Source organism: Platichthys flesus, chromosome 15, assembly GCF_949316205.1.
Source record: "Platichthys flesus chromosome 15, fPlaFle2.1, whole genome shotgun sequence".
NCBI classification, from domain to species: Eukaryota; Metazoa; Chordata; class Actinopteri; order Pleuronectiformes; family Pleuronectidae; genus Platichthys; species Platichthys flesus.
The window spans coordinates 16302081-16318305 of NC_084959.1; the positions used below are offsets into that span (position 1 = coordinate 16302081).

The window sequence follows — 16225 nt, forward strand, 5'->3', positions numbered from 1 at the left end:
AATGTTAATGAAACGCCATGCACCCTAAAAATGAATGCCCACAACAGATTATAAACCATGTACAGAAAATTTGGGGAAATCACTAGATAGGAATTTCATTTGCATTGTGTTTTTTTTAAGTTAAAAAATTTAAATAAAATAAAAATAGACTTTGTATGGACATATGGGGTGAAAATTATGTAGAACCTGAATTAATATACTCCATGGCTGATATACTGTATGCCTTTTTGCATGCATATTACTACCCATATATCTGAGCTTAATCAAAAGTATCCACAAGTATTGGTCAGAGCAGCTAAACTACATTAAATAGGGAATTTGTGATCCACTCTCTGTACCCAGTCCTCAGGCTCCATAAATAATGACTGGCAGCTGAAATGGGACTTTGTGACTTTAAGATGTGACCCGGGGAGATGTGGTCTATCTATTGTTGATGAGACAAAAGCGGGAGTCAGATTCATATAGGAGTGGCGGGGAATAACTTCTCATATCCTCATATCACAGTCGCAAAGCCACCCCAGCGAAACTTCAATAACTCTGCACTCCTTTCTGGACATGGGTGAGTGCAAGGAATTCATAATAACTCTGATCATCTATTATTAATGTGATTTGAAAAATGTGGACTTCAATAACTTACTAATGTTGCCTCTAATATGTCCTCTCTGTCCTTCGACATCATGTTGCCCTCGTGCACTGTCGGCGAGATTCGCTGCAAATTTATCATGTGTTTCCATTTAGAATTTATACAATTTTTCAATATCCCCATATGGATTATGTGTCATTTAATATTGATTGAAAGGATTGCTGACAGTGATTGATTCCCCCATTGCCCCTTTGTTATTATTATATAACGTAGTTTATTATTATTTATATATTATCACATTTATTTATGATTTACATTTCAAATACAGAACTCTGGCTCACCTCCCCTGACCCCTTGTAAACATAGACTAGACAGTGGCCGACATTGATGGTCAGTTTCGCTCATCATGCCATGCAGGGCCATGCCAGGCCACTCGTGTGAAAGAGGTCAGAAACTCCCACATGTGTCACTGGTATAAATTAGCAATTCTCCATGAGAACTGTGGAGTCAAACAACTTGTGTTAACAGTTGTTTCTCACTTGCAAACAACTTGTGCGCTATCGTTTTTTTTAACGCCTTTTGCAATGTTGATGGATTCACTTGCGTCTGCTGTTAAATGCACTAATGCCTTTTTCTTTTTACACTGACTTCGAATAGAGCCTGTTTCGCTCTGCCATCTTATGACTGTTGCAGCTGAAGCGTGGGCGTCTGCAGGCACAATCATTTTGAAGGGACTGTAGCAGTCCTCCTGCTGTTACTATTTATACTTTACAGGCAGTTTGTTTTAACTCACGGCCTCTATTCCCCTCCAGCTTTTTTAGTGAAATTGCAAAGATTCACTGTGGATAGTCACCCACGGCACTTAAGGAATTCACAAAGTGCACCAACATCATTTTGAGTGGGGTTGTTGTTGTTGTGAAGATATTCAAATTGGCCCTCTCGTTCACTATGCGTCCGCCCACTCTTAGAACACTTGAACACAGCCCCCGTTGGCGTTGACGCTGAGTGCCATGGTACCAGTCTCAGCCAGCTGTGGATGGACGATGGCCTGAGTGGTGTCACTGGCTGTGGTGGTCCCGGTGACCCCCCTCTGCCACCTCACACTACTGTGTGTGTATTGTTGCACTAAGGTCTTTGTTTGCTTAACATCGCTGCCCTTTGTTCCTCGCTAATCATAAGCAAAGACAAAGGATATTGTATCTGCAGCCACAAAGAGACGCTCTCTCTTCGGGGCGCCAGAGCCCAGAGTTTCACCACCGTCTCACGCCCGGTGACGCCTGTGACCGCCGGTGCAAGAGGGCTGGACCAGAGTCAGTTGGGGTCGAGCTGTGAGGTGTCGCTACGAGCAGAGCAGCTTCCACACACGGATGAAATTGTGCAGAGAGGCTTATGTTACAGTGGTACAGACCTCATAGGCAGGACCGTACATCACTGGTTGGCACTGGGATCTTTCTTCTTGTGGAGTACAAGATCCAAAGCAACAAATGTTTCCGGTCAGGCAGCCTTGGCTTTGCAAAGCCTTAGGTGCTTTTCCTCTATCCCATTTCTGCCAATGCATTTATTAACGCTCTGGATATTTGCTCCCTGCTTCAACAGCGCAGCTTACACTGGGAGAAGCGCGTGAGCTTGTCGGGAAGTCAGTGGTGGCTGCTTTTGTTTGGACGCTTCATTGGGGAATCGCTGCATGAACTCTTGATTCTCGCTGCTGTCTAATTTTTTATTTTTTTATTTTGTTGCTTTCTTGCCTGTTGGTGGGGTTTTGGTGAATGCTCATGGATTTGCAGACAGAGCGGGGCCTTTTCCATAGTTCGCCGACAGGGTGACCGAGTTCCCCCACTGTGGCGTAGATGTGCTGTGTGGTTATATGTGCGGTGTGTGCCGCCTGTGTGCTGATATATTATGCCCCCTCAGGTTGTTATGATTGCTGTGTCCGGTGCATTGGGGCAGTGCCCTACCCGTCCCTGGTGGCCACCTTGCTGTGCTATGCTGGCATGGCATTATTTTGTGGCTGCGGGCACGAAGCGCTGGCCCAGACCGCAGTTCTTGTTGAGACTTACTTCGCCCGCAACCCTCAGGACTATGAGATCATGGCGTCCTTGTGAGTGACGCTGCATTAAATTCTCTAAAATCTTTGTTTTTGACCTCAGAAGAGTTGTTTCATTTCACTGACTGTTTTTCCCCCTGTGACTTTTTCAGTATCAAATATTTCCAGTTTGTGATCTATGGCCTGGCATCATTTTTCTTCCTCTTTGGTATCCTGCTGCTGGCTGAGGGCTTCTACACCACGAGCGCTGTCAAGCAGACCTTTGGTGAATTCAGGAGCACCCACTGTGGACGCTGCCTCAGTCTGACGGTAAGAAAGAGGAGGAGGAGGAGGAGGAGGAGTAAGTAACCCGCATAACAAAATAGTTTGGGCCCAGATCTGGCCCACACTGTCATACTATACTGTTGTCCGGCCAGCAGTAAGCCATCGCAATACAGTATATCAACTGAAGGTGACAAAGGTTGCCCAAATCGTTTTTTGTGCTATTTTGGCCATGTTAACCAAATACACCTTGACAAGCGCACCTCATGTTTCCCAAAAATAGGCCCAAATTTGTTTTCGGATATTTGGACCACATTTGCTGTTTTAGAAGCAGGACACTGCAGGCTGATATCCATTTTGTCCGGACCACCAGAAGGCCAGAAGTGCTGCATCATTGCCTGAAGGGGCCCACACTGTATGCTATCTGGAGAGGGGGGGTGTGGGGAGTACCCTGTGATGACCGGTCATTGATAAATTGCTGGGGTCTACGCTCTTAACCATAATCAAATGTTATTTGTTTCGGTTATTTCCACACAGAACCATGAGTTATGGTTGATAGCGGATTCAACGACAGCACATTCATCACCTGAGCTTTCCTAGCCACATCTCTCTGACCCTATGTACTGTACTCCCTTATCCCAACAGTTCATCATAGTGACGTATATCTTGGCCTTCATCTGGCTGGCGGTGTTCGCCTTCAGTGCCATCCCGGTCTTCTTCCTGTTCAACATGGAGCAGACCTGCCACAACATCAACATCCTGGCCGAGACAACCCCCAGCATTAATCAGCACGGCTGGATTTGCATGGACGCCAGGCAGTATGGTGCGTTGCTCTGATAATGACTGACCGCTGCTCCACCTGATGAGAATGTTAATGTCGGCCCTGAGAGCGATGAATTAACCATCAGGGAGCGGATGCAAAACTGCGTGTTGAATCAGTTATGAAATAATGAAGATAACTATGCCTGTATCTTTGGTTACTGCTGTTCCCCCCTGATGTGCTGTGTGAGATCTGGCACTTAGATGCATCATAACTCATTGTGATTCAGCCCCAGTATAAGAGACACAACACTTACGTCATGTGTTCATTTAAGGTCTCCTTCCTTGGAATGCAATGCCAGGCAAAGCTTGTGGAATGACCTTGGCATCCATTTGCAAAACCAGCGAAGTGAGTAGAGGAATCCAATAATCTCTTTTACACAGTTCTGCATTTCATTTCTCATTTAACACCAGTGTGAAGAATCACAGAAGCCAATGAAAAATCAACTATAAATTATGAATCATAGATATTTCATTTATTATTCATCAAACTATGAATGTATGTAGTGAGTATTTTTATATTATGGAATAGGGATTGGTTCAATTCTCTGACCTGTGTTTCTTATGTCTTACAGTTCTACGTCACCTATGACTTGTACATTGCTGCATTTGCTGGTGCTGGGGTCACTCTCTTAGCACTGGTGAGCAATTGTTAGATCTAACATTTTTGTTATCTCTATATATATATATAAGGTTTTTATAGGTAATACCAGCAATAAAATCAAATCTATATTTTCTATGGAGCCAATTGATTGTATATTAAGTATAACAAATAGATATTTCATGGTGTTTAGCTTTGTTTTGGTCAAATCTCACAGTATCTCTCTCTGAGGTTTTGGCAGCCATTCAATAAAAACAATGGAAGTGAATGACATTTACGGTGCTTCAAAAAGTGTTGACACATGACTCAGCATCTCTCTTCAAAAAACTAAAGTGTCCCAGTCAGCCCTCATGATCCTCAGTGCCTTGATGTGAACAGTTTTAGTATAACTACTCTCAAATGGAGAGTAGTTCCTTAAAACACTATTCACACTGAAGACCTTGTCTGAAATAATTGAGCTGACTGTCAAATTCATTTTGGATTGAGTCTCGCAAATAAACTGTAGTGGCATCGGATATTTATCAAGAAATCTGGACAACTCCAAATGAAAAGTGCTGTAGGGCTAAAACCCACTGGGTAAATATATATTTTGTAATTTGGATGAAGTAACCTTGATGAGCCAATTGAATGTTACCTGTATGCTTGTCCATGCTGTTTTACATTTTCCAAACAGTTATGTGCACACCTGATTTTGTCTTTTCTTCCATCCTCCACATCATTGTCTCACAGTTTGTGTATCTGTTTGCCACCACCTACAACTACGCCGTCTTGCGGTTTCTGGGCAGAAAAGGTGTCCGCTAACCCCGACATCTTCCTCCCAGTCAACCCCATCTCCTGGCTACGAGATGGACAGTCAACACCTTTCTTACCGTAGACCTCCAAAACCTGGAATCCCCTGCTTGTATTTCTGTCAGGCCTGTCCGATAACAGCAACAGTGTTTTGTATGAACAACAGACGGAGAGATGAAGATAATTCACCCCCCAGCAGCGAATCCTCATCTCAGATGATTCTCTTCGATTTGTTGTTCACTTTCCTTTTGCAGCTTTATTCTTTTTTTCATGAGGCTTCACTGGTGCAGATGCTGTTGTCGGATTGTGATTGTATGATATTTTATGAATAATTAAGAGTAATGACAGCTCATCTGGAAAAATCCTAACACACCATCCAGTGTTTACTGATGCGTACATGGGCCTTGAATGGGGTTTTTCCATAGCCTCATTATCACCACCTTGTGTATTATGTGTGTACTAAAGCAAGTATAGCTGAATGTACATATGTTCTCTCCTATCTTCCTCTTTGTGTCACTTACAAAACATGCAATTTTAATGCATTTTTGCTTTGTTTAAATACCACTGCTGAGGTGATGTTGCACATGTGTATCCATTTCTCTGAGGTTTTTCAGTTACTGCTTGAAATAAGCTGTTTTTATGCCACTGAGGTATTGACGCTTCGATAACTAGCCTCCAAGTGTTTGACGTGTAGCCCTTCTTCTGAGTGTTGTCTGAGTGTGCTCAATTTTTGAAATTAAGGCTGAATAAACAATTTCAAATCTAAAGCATTAAGCAGTGATTTTATTTTAACCATATAAAGTACATTGCACCCAAAATCATTCATGCTACCTGCAAAGTATTTCATTCAAGGATCTTTGGCAGTAGTTGTAAGACATAATAAGTTGCAGAGGCTTTTTGCAGATTTTCCAATCCTGACAAAATGTACTTAAAAGCGTTAACTGAGAAACATTTTATAAATTTTAACAGCCTAAAGGAAACAGGGATGAAGTTCTCAGCCCATTAATCACAGTATACTTTGAGTCCTCTGACAACAGTCAGGCTTCACGTCTCGAGAAGAAGCAGCCATCACACTGGATCAACTGGTCACGCAGAAACATGGGCCTCAGCAACTCTCCTAGGCCCTTAGCACACACACCACACTGCAACAAGAGATGGTCAACATCAACGTGATGCAATGAGAGGAGCATGTGAGTAAATACACACACATACACGCACACATACACACACTGCAGAAGATGGTCAAAAGCAACATCATTCAATGATAAAAGCATTTCAATCAACACACACACACACACTATACACACACAGCATATGATGGTCGAGAGGAACATGATGCAATGAGAAGAGCATGTCAGTAAATACACATGTACACACACATGGGAACACACACACACACTGCAAAAGATGGTCAAGAGCAACATCACACCATGACAAGAGCATGTTTGTCAACGCACACACACACAAACACACACACACTTAGCCTGTATATATATATCACCACACCTTTAGACACTCAGCATGGCAGGTCAGCAGAGGGTCGCTGAATGTGAGCTTGATCAGTCCATCAATAATTGTGTCACAGAACGAACAAATAGCTTTGCCATCACTGAAATAGAGAGAAAGTGAGAAAGAAAAATTACCCTCACTTTAAATCTGTCTACAAACATTTGGGTTTGTACCATAAAAGTGACTTTAAGAGCTCATTTTGAAATTCCATAAGGGCATGGTCTTTAAAGTGAGATGTTACCTGGTCACTTTCAGAAGGTGCTTGGATTGTTGCTCATCTCTGGGTTTTTGAAACAAGTCAGTGCTATAGAAAAAATAGCAATCCATGAGATGCATTTCATAGTTCGGGTAAAAACATGTGAAAATTGTATGAGAAAAAAAGAATGACTGTGACGTTCACTCACGTATTGGTATCATCAGATTGGTTCGGTTCCGCCTCCTCTGAGGGGGACTGTTGGGGATCGTCCACAGGTTCAGGAGCAGGAGCAGCTTCAGTTGTGGGCAGCTCCACATCCAATGCATCAGTCAGCTCAATGCCTCCGTCAGGTAACACACTCTGAACCGCTCCACCCTCTGAGGCTGCTATAGGTTCAACAGCGTCAGTGATGTCCAACTCCACCTGCACAGGATCTGCTGCTTTCTCAGGTGCGGTGTCGTCAACAGGCTGGACTTTACCCTCTGGCAACTCCTCAACTCTGGTCTTTAAATCTGCTTCTTCTGGAGCTGCAGCTTCAACATTAGCCTCTTCAGACTCAGCCGTGGTGTTGGCAGCAGACTGATTCAGCGATTCTGATACAGGATTGAGATTTAATGAATTGGCTAGAGAGTCGAACAATAAATCTGGGATTGGTTCCACACTGTTTTTCAGAGGAGCCTCTTCTTCTGGTGTTGCATGAATCCCGTCACTCGTATCATTTGAAGACTCCACCACAACCGCAGCTACAGCCTCAAAAACCTCTCCAGCATCTTCCTGGGGAACCTCAGCAGCTTGTTCAGTTGATACTACCGTGGCGACCTCCAAGTGTGCATCATTTGCTGGCTCAGTTTCGACTGAAGGTTCCTCTTGAGGTTTGACCTCGAAAGCATCAGCGGGGACTTCGGCAGGTTCGTTCTTCTCCTCTGTTTCAGCCACATCTGAGGTTTCTGCAACAGGATCTTCCACGCCAGCATCTGCAGAGACCTTGTCCTGGGTGGGATCTCCAAACGACTGCTCAGCTGCTGTAACAGCATGTTCCACTTCACTTTCAGCTGTTACCACCGGTTGCTCGGCTGGCTTTGCAGGAGATGCTGCATCTGGGTTTTCCTTTGTTGAAGAAAATGTCACTGCTTCATTTTGGACATGAATATCTGCCGAGACTTCAGCAGTGCTCTGTTTGTCTCCTGTATTTGATTGGTCGACTGGTTCATCAGCAACTGCTTCCTTGTTTTCTTCAGCTGTGTTGCCTGGTTGTGCTTCATCATTTTGGATTTGTTCTTCTGTATGTTCTTTGGGCCTGTAACAGAGAAGAAGCCCCTTACTACCTTTATATGTAAAAAAGACACACACAAAAACATACTCAGCATCTTTAAACTTCATACTTGCATCATATACTCACTTTGTATTGTCTGTTGTCTCCTCTGTTGACCCCCCAGGCTGAGCATCTTCTTGGGGAAGAACAACTTCACCGTTTGTCATTAGTGATAGTGATTCTGTAGTTGAATCACTAAAGCAAAAGAGAAGAAGAAACGATAAACTCATAACACAAATAAATCCATTTGATATTCGGTTAAAAAGTTCAGGCTTAAAGGAGATTAATAATGCAAACCTTGAAACAAGTGGGCTCAGAGAGGAGCGGTGTGTAGTTTCTCATATTTTGCACTGATTATTTTTAATTAGGATTCAGCACCTACGGTACATACCCTTCAGTTGTCGGTGCAGGAGGAAGACTCACAGGATCCTCCACTGATCTGCAGGGTAGGAATAAGAAACATTCCTTGAAAAGAACCTTGGTATTTATAACCTTATAACAAATACAAAAGAGCGGTAAATTACATCTTGCTAATGAATTTCACACGAGCAAACATCATCACCACTTATTTAATTAACGGAGCGTTTCTTATACTTAAACTTGCTCATTAGGAGACGTTTGAGCTTTAATGATCTTGATTTATGCATAGCATACAGTACATTTACAATATTACTGGTACTTTCACAGTTTCAGATTATTTGACACTGTTTGTTCTTTTATATAAGTGAGAGCTTCATCCAAAAATATTAAATCTAAATGGACTGTCTATGAGATAAGCAGAAAAACTCCATGTTCCCACTGTACAAGCCGTTGAAAAAGCAAAAACACCAGATACTTTGATTGATGACTCAAAACTCAAAAAATAGAGTCTTAAATGGCAACGAAAATGATGTAAGACTTTGTACTGAAGTGCAGTATAAAGTGATGTAACACCAAACACTTTGCGCTGACGTGAGGAACAAGGAATGTGATCCAGTTACGCATGAGTCGACTCAGAGTCCCAGTTTGTACTTCTCATCTGATGCAGTACTACAAGTAAACAACAACACCTGCTAATGTAGTATATACAAGAATAGTTTACTTATAACTCACATCCAAAAAATTGCTTATCGTATATATTCACACGAACTGAACTTATTGGAAAGCAATGGGTGTAATAATTACTATGTTCCTCAGTTTTATAACTCAGCCTAATGTGGGTCCATACGAGATGTGTGCATGTGTTGACATGCACCGGCTTTAGGTTATGAACAAAATTTATTTATTATTTAGTATTGACTACAAGTTCAAGATGAAGCAGCTGCACACTGGTCAATTCATACGTATTTAAGTGTACTTCCACAGATCTGATGCTGATGTAGCTTTCGCCAAGGACACACGAATGAGGTCGCACAAAAATAAAAATGTGAATCTGAAGTACAAGGATGAATAATACAACAATTTTACTGCCCATAGTACTCATAAATAAATTGGAGCGGACGGTGTTCTTTTTTTATGTCTTGACAGCCGCTCATCCAAAAACTTTATAACGGAGACTGCACGGAAAGAAAGGAAGGAGTGAAGGGTGGGAGGGAGGGAGGAAGAAAGGAAGAAAGGAAGGATGGAAGAAGGACAGAAAGAAAGAAAGAAAGAAAGAAAGAAAGAAAGAAAGAAAGAAAGAAAGAAAGAAATCATTATCTGTTTATCAAAAAAATATGTAATATAGTTGTTTATGTGAGCTTGACACTTATTTTGGTAACAGGAAGAAAAGTACTTTTATTCTGAAGACTGCGTCTCCAAACTTCCGGCAGTGTTCCGCTCTATCCTGTCTCCCAGCCCGGCAGCAAAACATGGTCAAAGTAAAGTGTCACCGCGTGTTTCCAGTTTGTTAAAGACACGTAGCAGCGGTTCCAGAATACACGCCACACTGCAGTACATGTCTTTACTCTTAAGTTCATTTAAAAACCTTCAGTCTTTACATTGATGTTTCTGAACAGCAGCAGCTCGGTGTGACAACAACCAACACTGGACCACTTGTTTTTTCTTTTCCACATGAAAAGTTAGCAGGACGATTCCCCAACAACAAGTAAGTCCCGCTCAGCCTTGTTTGGAATAAATAAACGAACTGTGTGGTTTTATAGCTAAAGCAACAGCAGCCTCCTTTGAAATCTTTGAGTTAAATTAGCTGCACGTGTTTCAGTAAATCAGCAAACCCTGTTTCAAAATGAAAACTATTCATACATTCAGACAACAAGGAAACGTTTTACTGGTTTTCTACATCCAGGCAACGATCTGAATCAGAAGATCAAGCTGAACGAACTTAATGTGGATCATTCAAACGAAACAGCTCTGAGTTGGATCTGAAATAGTCCCTGTGTTGCAGGTATCTTGCATCTTGACCCATGTATTTGTGGCCAGGATAAATTAAATGTCATTTTGATAAATAATGTTAAATTCCCCTAACCCTATTCATTTATTAAGACACTAGTCTCACTCGTTACATAAACAAGTGCTTCTCTGTCTTCATAAAAGTTTATCAGAAGAGTCGACAGGCTTTAACCTCTGCCAAGTCCTAACGATCTCCTTACGAAAGTACATTAAATTCACTAGATCTGGATTCATTCAACACTAGTCCCAAAACATGCCCGATCTGAACTTATTCTCTGAGACATAAATGACAAGTTAAAGAAAAACTAAATCGTGGATCTGCAGTAAAATAGGGTTAGAGTTCTTTCCAGACCGCATCCTTCCATCCAGTTGTGTGGCTATGCGGCGTCCAGTCGTTTTTGTATAACCCTGCTAACTGTCAGACAAAAACATAATTTCCTTGATGGAGGTAAATATTTCTATATTTTTTTTTATTTTACCTCTGTTTGAACTAGAAATTCAGATGCCAACTTCAGCCCAATGCAACCATCCATTGCCACATATCCTGTTGGTCAGGAAAGGGGCCAGATAAAGTCAAAAGTGTAAGAATCTGTTTAATTAAGACTTGTGCAAAGTTTGTTCTTGTTCATATCTTTTTATTTAAGTCATACATGGCTAGACTAGTTTGTTGCTATCATGTTGGTTTAATGTGTCAGTCATGACTCTTTCCTGCGCCCTTCTAGAAGAAATGCCATCAAGAAACCATCTTGACAAAATTGGGAGGAAGAAGAAGAAATGGACGGAGGAGGCCATGGAGCGTGCCCTGGTTGAGGTGAAGTCCGGGAGGTGCACGGTGAGGCAGGCCGCCAAGGAGTTTGCAGTCCCCAAATCGTCCCTGGGGGACAGAGTCAGTGGACGGGTGACACCGGGGAGCCGCAGCGGGCCAGCTCAGCTCATCACATCTGCTGACGAGGAGCTGCTTGTGGAGTTCTCCTTGCACATGTCCAAGCATGGATTCCCACTCACCAAGCAGCAGCTGGTGTCCTTCGCTTCGTCCCTTTACAAGCGGCAGCATCGGAGGGTGGCGTTCTCCAAACTGGGCCAGACCTGGTGGCTAAATTTTAGAAAACGGCAGGAGAAGAACATCGCCATTCAGCCAGCGGACAATGTCGTCCGTGGGAGGACAGTATGTGTGAGGAAGGAAGCGGTGGACCAGTTTTTTCATTTGCTGGGCACCGTCATAGACGCTCATGGGCTCGGAGACAAGCCTCACCAAATCTTCAACTGCAGCGAGACTGGCTTTCAACTGGGCAGGAAGAGGGTGCTTGTCCCCAAACCGGCCAGTTTAGGCTGCAGGCCAGTGCTGGGTCTGAGGGACCACATCTCCGTCCTGGCTTGCTTTAGTGCTGCTGGAGAGGACATTCCCCCGTTTATTGTCTACTCAAAGGCCTATCCAGGGGGAGTCTGTTACAAGACACAAGGGCCCCCAAACGCCCTCTACGGGTGGTCCGGCTCAGGGTGTATCAACTCGGACCTTTTTAAGAAGTGGTTCCTCAAACATTTTCTTCTGCACGCACCAAAGCAGCGTCCCCTGCTGCTGATTTTTGACGGCCACAAGTCACCGGTGAACCTTGAGGTGGTGGAGGCCGCTCGCAAGGAGGACGTCGTCCTTCTGTGCCTTCCATCTCACTGCGCTCACATCCTGCAGCCGCTCAACGCAGGACTCTTTGTGCTGCTGAGGCAGCGTTTCGCTGCGCTCCTAGGGGAAGGCTGCGCCACCGACACTCACTTTGCAATAAGCAAGAAGGAGTTCTCAGGCGTATTCAAAGGGACGTATCAGCTAGCGAAGGAAGAGGAGGGTGCCAGGATTGTCAAGGAAGGCTTTAGCAAATGTGGTATCTACCCGCTGAACCACTTTGTTGTCACTGAGGGACATTTAATGCCATCGCACAGCATGGGCCAAGCAGCTGACCCTTCCTTTGCCGCATCAGCACAGGGGGTGCACACTGGAGGAGAGCTCACAGCAGCCGGACCCTCGTTGTAGCTCATTACTACTCATGACTGTCAAATGGCCAATTAGTATCTCTGAGGAAGGAAGCTTCCTGCAGATCGCTGTGTTTGTCAGCTCGCAGAAAAGAATGTGTGGATGTTTTCAACGTCTTGTTCAGGTTTAGAGATTAAATGTTGGAATGCTGCTCAACGGTGGTTCACAGCTTGTGAGTCTAGATAACACTAAACGAGATAAAACATTTTCAAATCCAAAAATAAAGAAAACTACAAGCTACGTTTCAGCTGTATCAAACTGTGTTTCCTCTTTGTGAGTATTCGCTATTTACCTTCTGCCAAGGATGTTATGTTTCTGTTTGTTAGTTGGTTGGTTTGGTTTTTAAGCAGATTACCCAGAGAACTGAATGGATTTCCACAAAAACTTGGTTGAAGGATTTTGTATGGGTCAGGGGGAAAAACTATTACATTTTGGTGTAGATGCAGGAATTATTATTAATTATAAAAAATATTTCTTTGACAATGCGAGAAAGGACATTTGAATGTTTTCCCAGATTATATATAACTCCTCTTGATGAAACAAATCAGGCACAGGGAGATCTGGCAAGATTTATTTAGAAAAATATAAGTTACTCAGTGTTTGCTTCTTCACAGTGTTCAAGCCTGTTGTGAAACACTGACAGAGGGGAGAACATGTTTTTCTTTTCTTTTTTACACTCACACTGAGAAGAGAAATGATAACACATCTTTGAAACTGTTGACTCACTTCAGTTGTGAATCTTGTATTCTTTTGCTGGACAGTTCTAAATCAGTTTGGTCCATTAGACAGTTATAAATGAATATGTTGTCTAAAATACCAAAGAATTATTGAGGAAACTCTAAACCTGGGATCCAGGAGTTGTTGTTTATTTCACTTTCTTTAACATTCCAAGGCAGGATGTTATTCAACATATTCATAGATTTTTCTGGGAATAATTCATGGATCTCATTGCTTCACATCAGGCATATGTTAGGGCACTGATATGAGTTTGTAGAATCTTGTGCAGCTTGATTGAATTTGAAGGGACTCTTTGTCCTTGGCAGATGTATACGCTCCACTCAGTGACATTCTTTAGTGTGTTGAACTACAGGTAAACCTGTGACTTGTATGTTACATAACGATCACATCATATTTGATGCAGGAAACCAAATCATTCCACAGGGAACTTTAATATATGTATTATTAATAATGATTACCGTACAAACAGTCCATGAATGTTTCAGAACATTTATATAATCTATTTAATTGATACTGAATACAGCTATGTTCATTTGTAATCGTTGAATTTTACAGAAACTAAAAGGAAATTTAAAGGAGGAAACCTTTAAAAGCAACAGGGTGTCATTGTGCCTGAGGTCTGTATCGTAAAATCAACAATGCTTCATCAACCTGCTGCAGCATAGGTCGGCCTGCATTACACTGTCGTTCTTTATGCTGCAAAGCTGCTCAAGAGTTCAGTTAATATTAATGTGCAGTATGTTAATGTCACAGCTGGTGATCAGTGCCCGAGGCTTTAAAAATGATTTCAGTTATTATCTGCTGAAAGAAGCAGGTCTAGGGATAGTTTGATTTGACTTGTAGAACTGCCACTACAATGTTTCTCATATCAAAAGATTTGTCAAACAGGTGTTGGACATATATTTATATTTAATATTACCCAAAACCACAAAATCAGCTGAATTGCTCATTAAATCAGCATCAGATTAGCATCAGAGAAAAATTATCATTTTTCTCTGATGCTAAAATCAATCCTCACAACTTATGTCTTTCCACTGCTTTAATACCTGTGGCATAACTTCTTCCCTCATTCTTCCTGAACCTTTTCTGAGAAACCCATTTGTTCAAAAAAGTTTTGTTCTTTTTAAATAAGTCAAGAACACAGATAATGTTCACATCTGAATATTTATACTGCAGCACTCACTCAAATATCTTTGCCGTGGAGAGGACGTATGACTTCTGCTTGACTTCAGCGGGTTTGGTCTTCTCACAGAGGTCCGTCCTGCAAGACAGAACAAGTTGTTGCACCATTTATTTAAAAAACTAATTAAGCAAAATCTGTGTTCATAGTGTAGAGCTAAAACTATCAAACAGGATCTATTGCATCCTATGAAAACAAGACCCGGAGGAACTTGTTTTCATAGGATGCAATAGAAGCGATGCCAAACTGCACCACGAGAAAGAACACAAAGTCTTTAATATCAGTTTAAAAGTTTACCCTGCTTGGTCTTGCTCTTCTTTTTCCCGTTCGGAGCTTTGGATCCAGCTGCCATCATTCTTCAGCGATGTTCGCACCTTGGTGGTTTTTAACACCTGGTTTCTGTCAACGTCTGCAACACACCCACACACGTCTGGATATCCGTGCACACTAATGATGCTCACACAAGAAATATTGAATTTGAGTGGAACTTACATTGCGTCATATTGCTAATGTTCTCTCAGATGTCAACCTGTTGAAATATGGTCAAGATTAAATTATCATAGCCGTTTTTTAAACATCAATGCAAAAAAAACAGTAGTTGCTGTATGCAGAGATGTTATATTTGCATAGTTTCTTTCTCTGTAGCTTCACCAGTGACTTATACAGTGACCACACATCTCATACAAAACCAGTAAATCTGCATTCTGCACGTAAATTATCAAATGTTTTTATCATTTGTCAACAGCTCCTCGGTGCACAGTTTCAGTGTGAGCCCAGTGTTTACCACTTTTTACATTAAATTAAAACTGTAGAAAAATATCACCCAGTTGAAAACAATGATTGCATGTTCGCTTCACTCTGAATGTTGTGAATCCTCCCTGTGTTTACAGCATCACATCCTGACACACTGTGCATCCTTACTCACCCTGAGCACCTCTTAACGTTTCACCCTGCTATTAGTGCTTTAATCACTTCTGATGAATCTCTCTGGAGACAAGCCAGCGACGATTAACCAGGTCAAATTCATTATGCATAGAAAATTAAAGCCATTCTGACTCTGTAATGAGCCCTTGCCCTGCAGAGTCAATGAAATCAGAAACAAAGTCAAGTCCACTCATGCAGCATATTGCTGTTCTCACCTTTTAAGTCATCAGTGTCAGCGCTGAGTGGTGTCCGGCCGGCTCTGATCTCTGGATCGCAGGTACGAGATAGTTCAACCCGAGCCACCTCCCCCTGTCATGTTAGATTCCACCCGTCCTGACGCGCCATGCAGGCTGGTCATGTGGGTGGGTGGGATGGATTGACAGGGGCCATTTAACATATAATTCATGCCACATTTCTGTGAACTGACGCATTCCATAGCTGTGACATAGCTGTGACAGGAATCTTCTCAAAGCATCTTGTTCGTGACAAACAAATGAGAGACAAATAAATACTCTAAGCATTCTTGTTCTTTCTGCTTCTCTGATGTGTAACAGCTGCACAATTCGAACCCACAATTCCAGTTAGTATTCACCGGAATTCTTTTTTATTCCACTGACTTGAGATCTGCACACTGCACCTTCCACACTGATGTAGATAAAACCCTGCAGCTCATCATTTTGACGCATTTCATGACAAACATTTCCATCTTGTTTGATTTAACATTCCTTCACAATGATGCTGTTCCCTTAGGAATAAAGAAAGACCGGATCTTCAACTGCTTGGAATTCAGTCTAAGGCCTTATCACAACCTGTCAACGTCCTTCACATTGAGATGCACTCGACCAAAGCAAAACTAAAACAGCCACACACATGACCCAT

General features: G+C 42.3%; 3 protein-coding genes across 5 annotated transcripts; 2 read left to right on the forward strand and 1 right to left on the reverse strand.

The window, feature by feature from the left end:
• The first annotated feature begins 424 nt into the window (after positions 1 to 424).
• Positions 425 to 5864, forward strand: plp1b (proteolipid protein 1b). 2 transcript variants are annotated; one of them, XM_062407060.1, is made up of 7 exons: positions 425 to 559; positions 2495 to 2681; positions 2780 to 2936; positions 3534 to 3711; positions 3983 to 4056; positions 4283 to 4348; positions 5038 to 5864. In XM_062407060.1, the coding sequence occupies exons 1-7, from the start codon at positions 556 to 558 to the stop codon at positions 5107 to 5109; spliced, it is 738 nt and encodes a 245-aa protein (XP_062263044.1). In that variant the 5' UTR covers positions 425 to 555; the 3' UTR covers positions 5110 to 5864. The 2 variants fall into 2 exon arrangements, with proteins under 2 accessions (XP_062263044.1, XP_062263043.1); XM_062407059.1 differs by lacking the exon at positions 425 to 559 and adding an exon at positions 1891 to 2107.
• Positions 5865 to 5899: 35 nt separating this feature from the next.
• On the reverse strand, positions 5900 to 15589 carry si:dkey-125i10.3 (enolase-phosphatase E1). The gene is made up of 10 exons (XM_062406732.1): positions 15562 to 15589; positions 14915 to 14951; positions 14720 to 14831; positions 14426 to 14503; positions 8506 to 8553; positions 8202 to 8309; positions 7011 to 8099; positions 6848 to 6910; positions 6604 to 6706; positions 5900 to 6239 (listed from the first exon to the last, which is right to left on the reverse strand). The coding sequence occupies exons 2-10, from the start codon at positions 14922 to 14924 to the stop codon at positions 6135 to 6137; spliced, it is 1716 nt and encodes a 571-aa protein (XP_062262716.1). The 5' UTR covers positions 14925 to 14951; positions 15562 to 15589; the 3' UTR covers positions 5900 to 6134.
• On the forward strand, positions 9912 to 12764 carry LOC133969119 (uncharacterized). Of its 2 annotated transcripts, XM_062405388.1 has the most exons (3): positions 9912 to 10179; positions 10976 to 11062; positions 11204 to 12764. In XM_062405388.1, exon 3 carries the CDS (start codon positions 11209 to 11211, stop codon positions 12502 to 12504), a length of 1296 nt encoding a protein of 431 aa, XP_062261372.1. In that variant the 5' UTR covers positions 9912 to 10179; positions 10976 to 11062; positions 11204 to 11208; the 3' UTR covers positions 12505 to 12764. The 2 variants fall into 2 exon arrangements, with proteins under 2 accessions (XP_062261372.1, XP_062261373.1); XM_062405389.1 differs by lacking the exon at positions 10976 to 11062.
• Positions 15590 to 16225: the final 636 nt, after the last annotated feature.

What these genes read in the sequence shown, in the direction of transcription:
- plp1b (XM_062407059.1), top strand. Translation starts at nt 2,068, where the DNA reads ATGTTTCCGGTCAGGCAGCCTTGGCTTTGCAAAGCCTTAG. An exon ending in GACGCTGCCTCAGTCTGACG is followed by an intron (nt 2,937 to 3,533) that starts GTAAGAAAGAGG and finishes TTATCCCAACAG; the next exon opens with TTCATCATAGTGACGTATAT. An exon ending in CATGGACGCCAGGCAGTATG is followed by an intron (nt 3,712 to 3,982) that starts GTGCGTTGCTCT and finishes TGTTCATTTAAG; the next exon opens with GTCTCCTTCCTTGGAATGCA.
- si:dkey-125i10.3 (XM_062406732.1), bottom strand. An exon ending in GAAGAGCAAGACCAAGCAGG is followed by an intron (nt 14,504 to 14,719) that starts GTAAACTTTTAA and finishes TCTGTCTTGCAG; the next exon opens with GACGGACCTCTGTGAGAAGA. An exon ending in CCTGCACCGACAACTGAAGG is followed by an intron (nt 8,310 to 8,505) that starts GTATGTACCGTA and finishes CTTTTGCTTTAG; the next exon opens with TGATTCAACTACAGAATCAC.
- LOC133969119 (XM_062405388.1), top strand. Translation starts at nt 11,209, where the DNA reads ATGCCATCAAGAAACCATCTTGACAAAATTGGGAGGAAGAAGAAGAAA.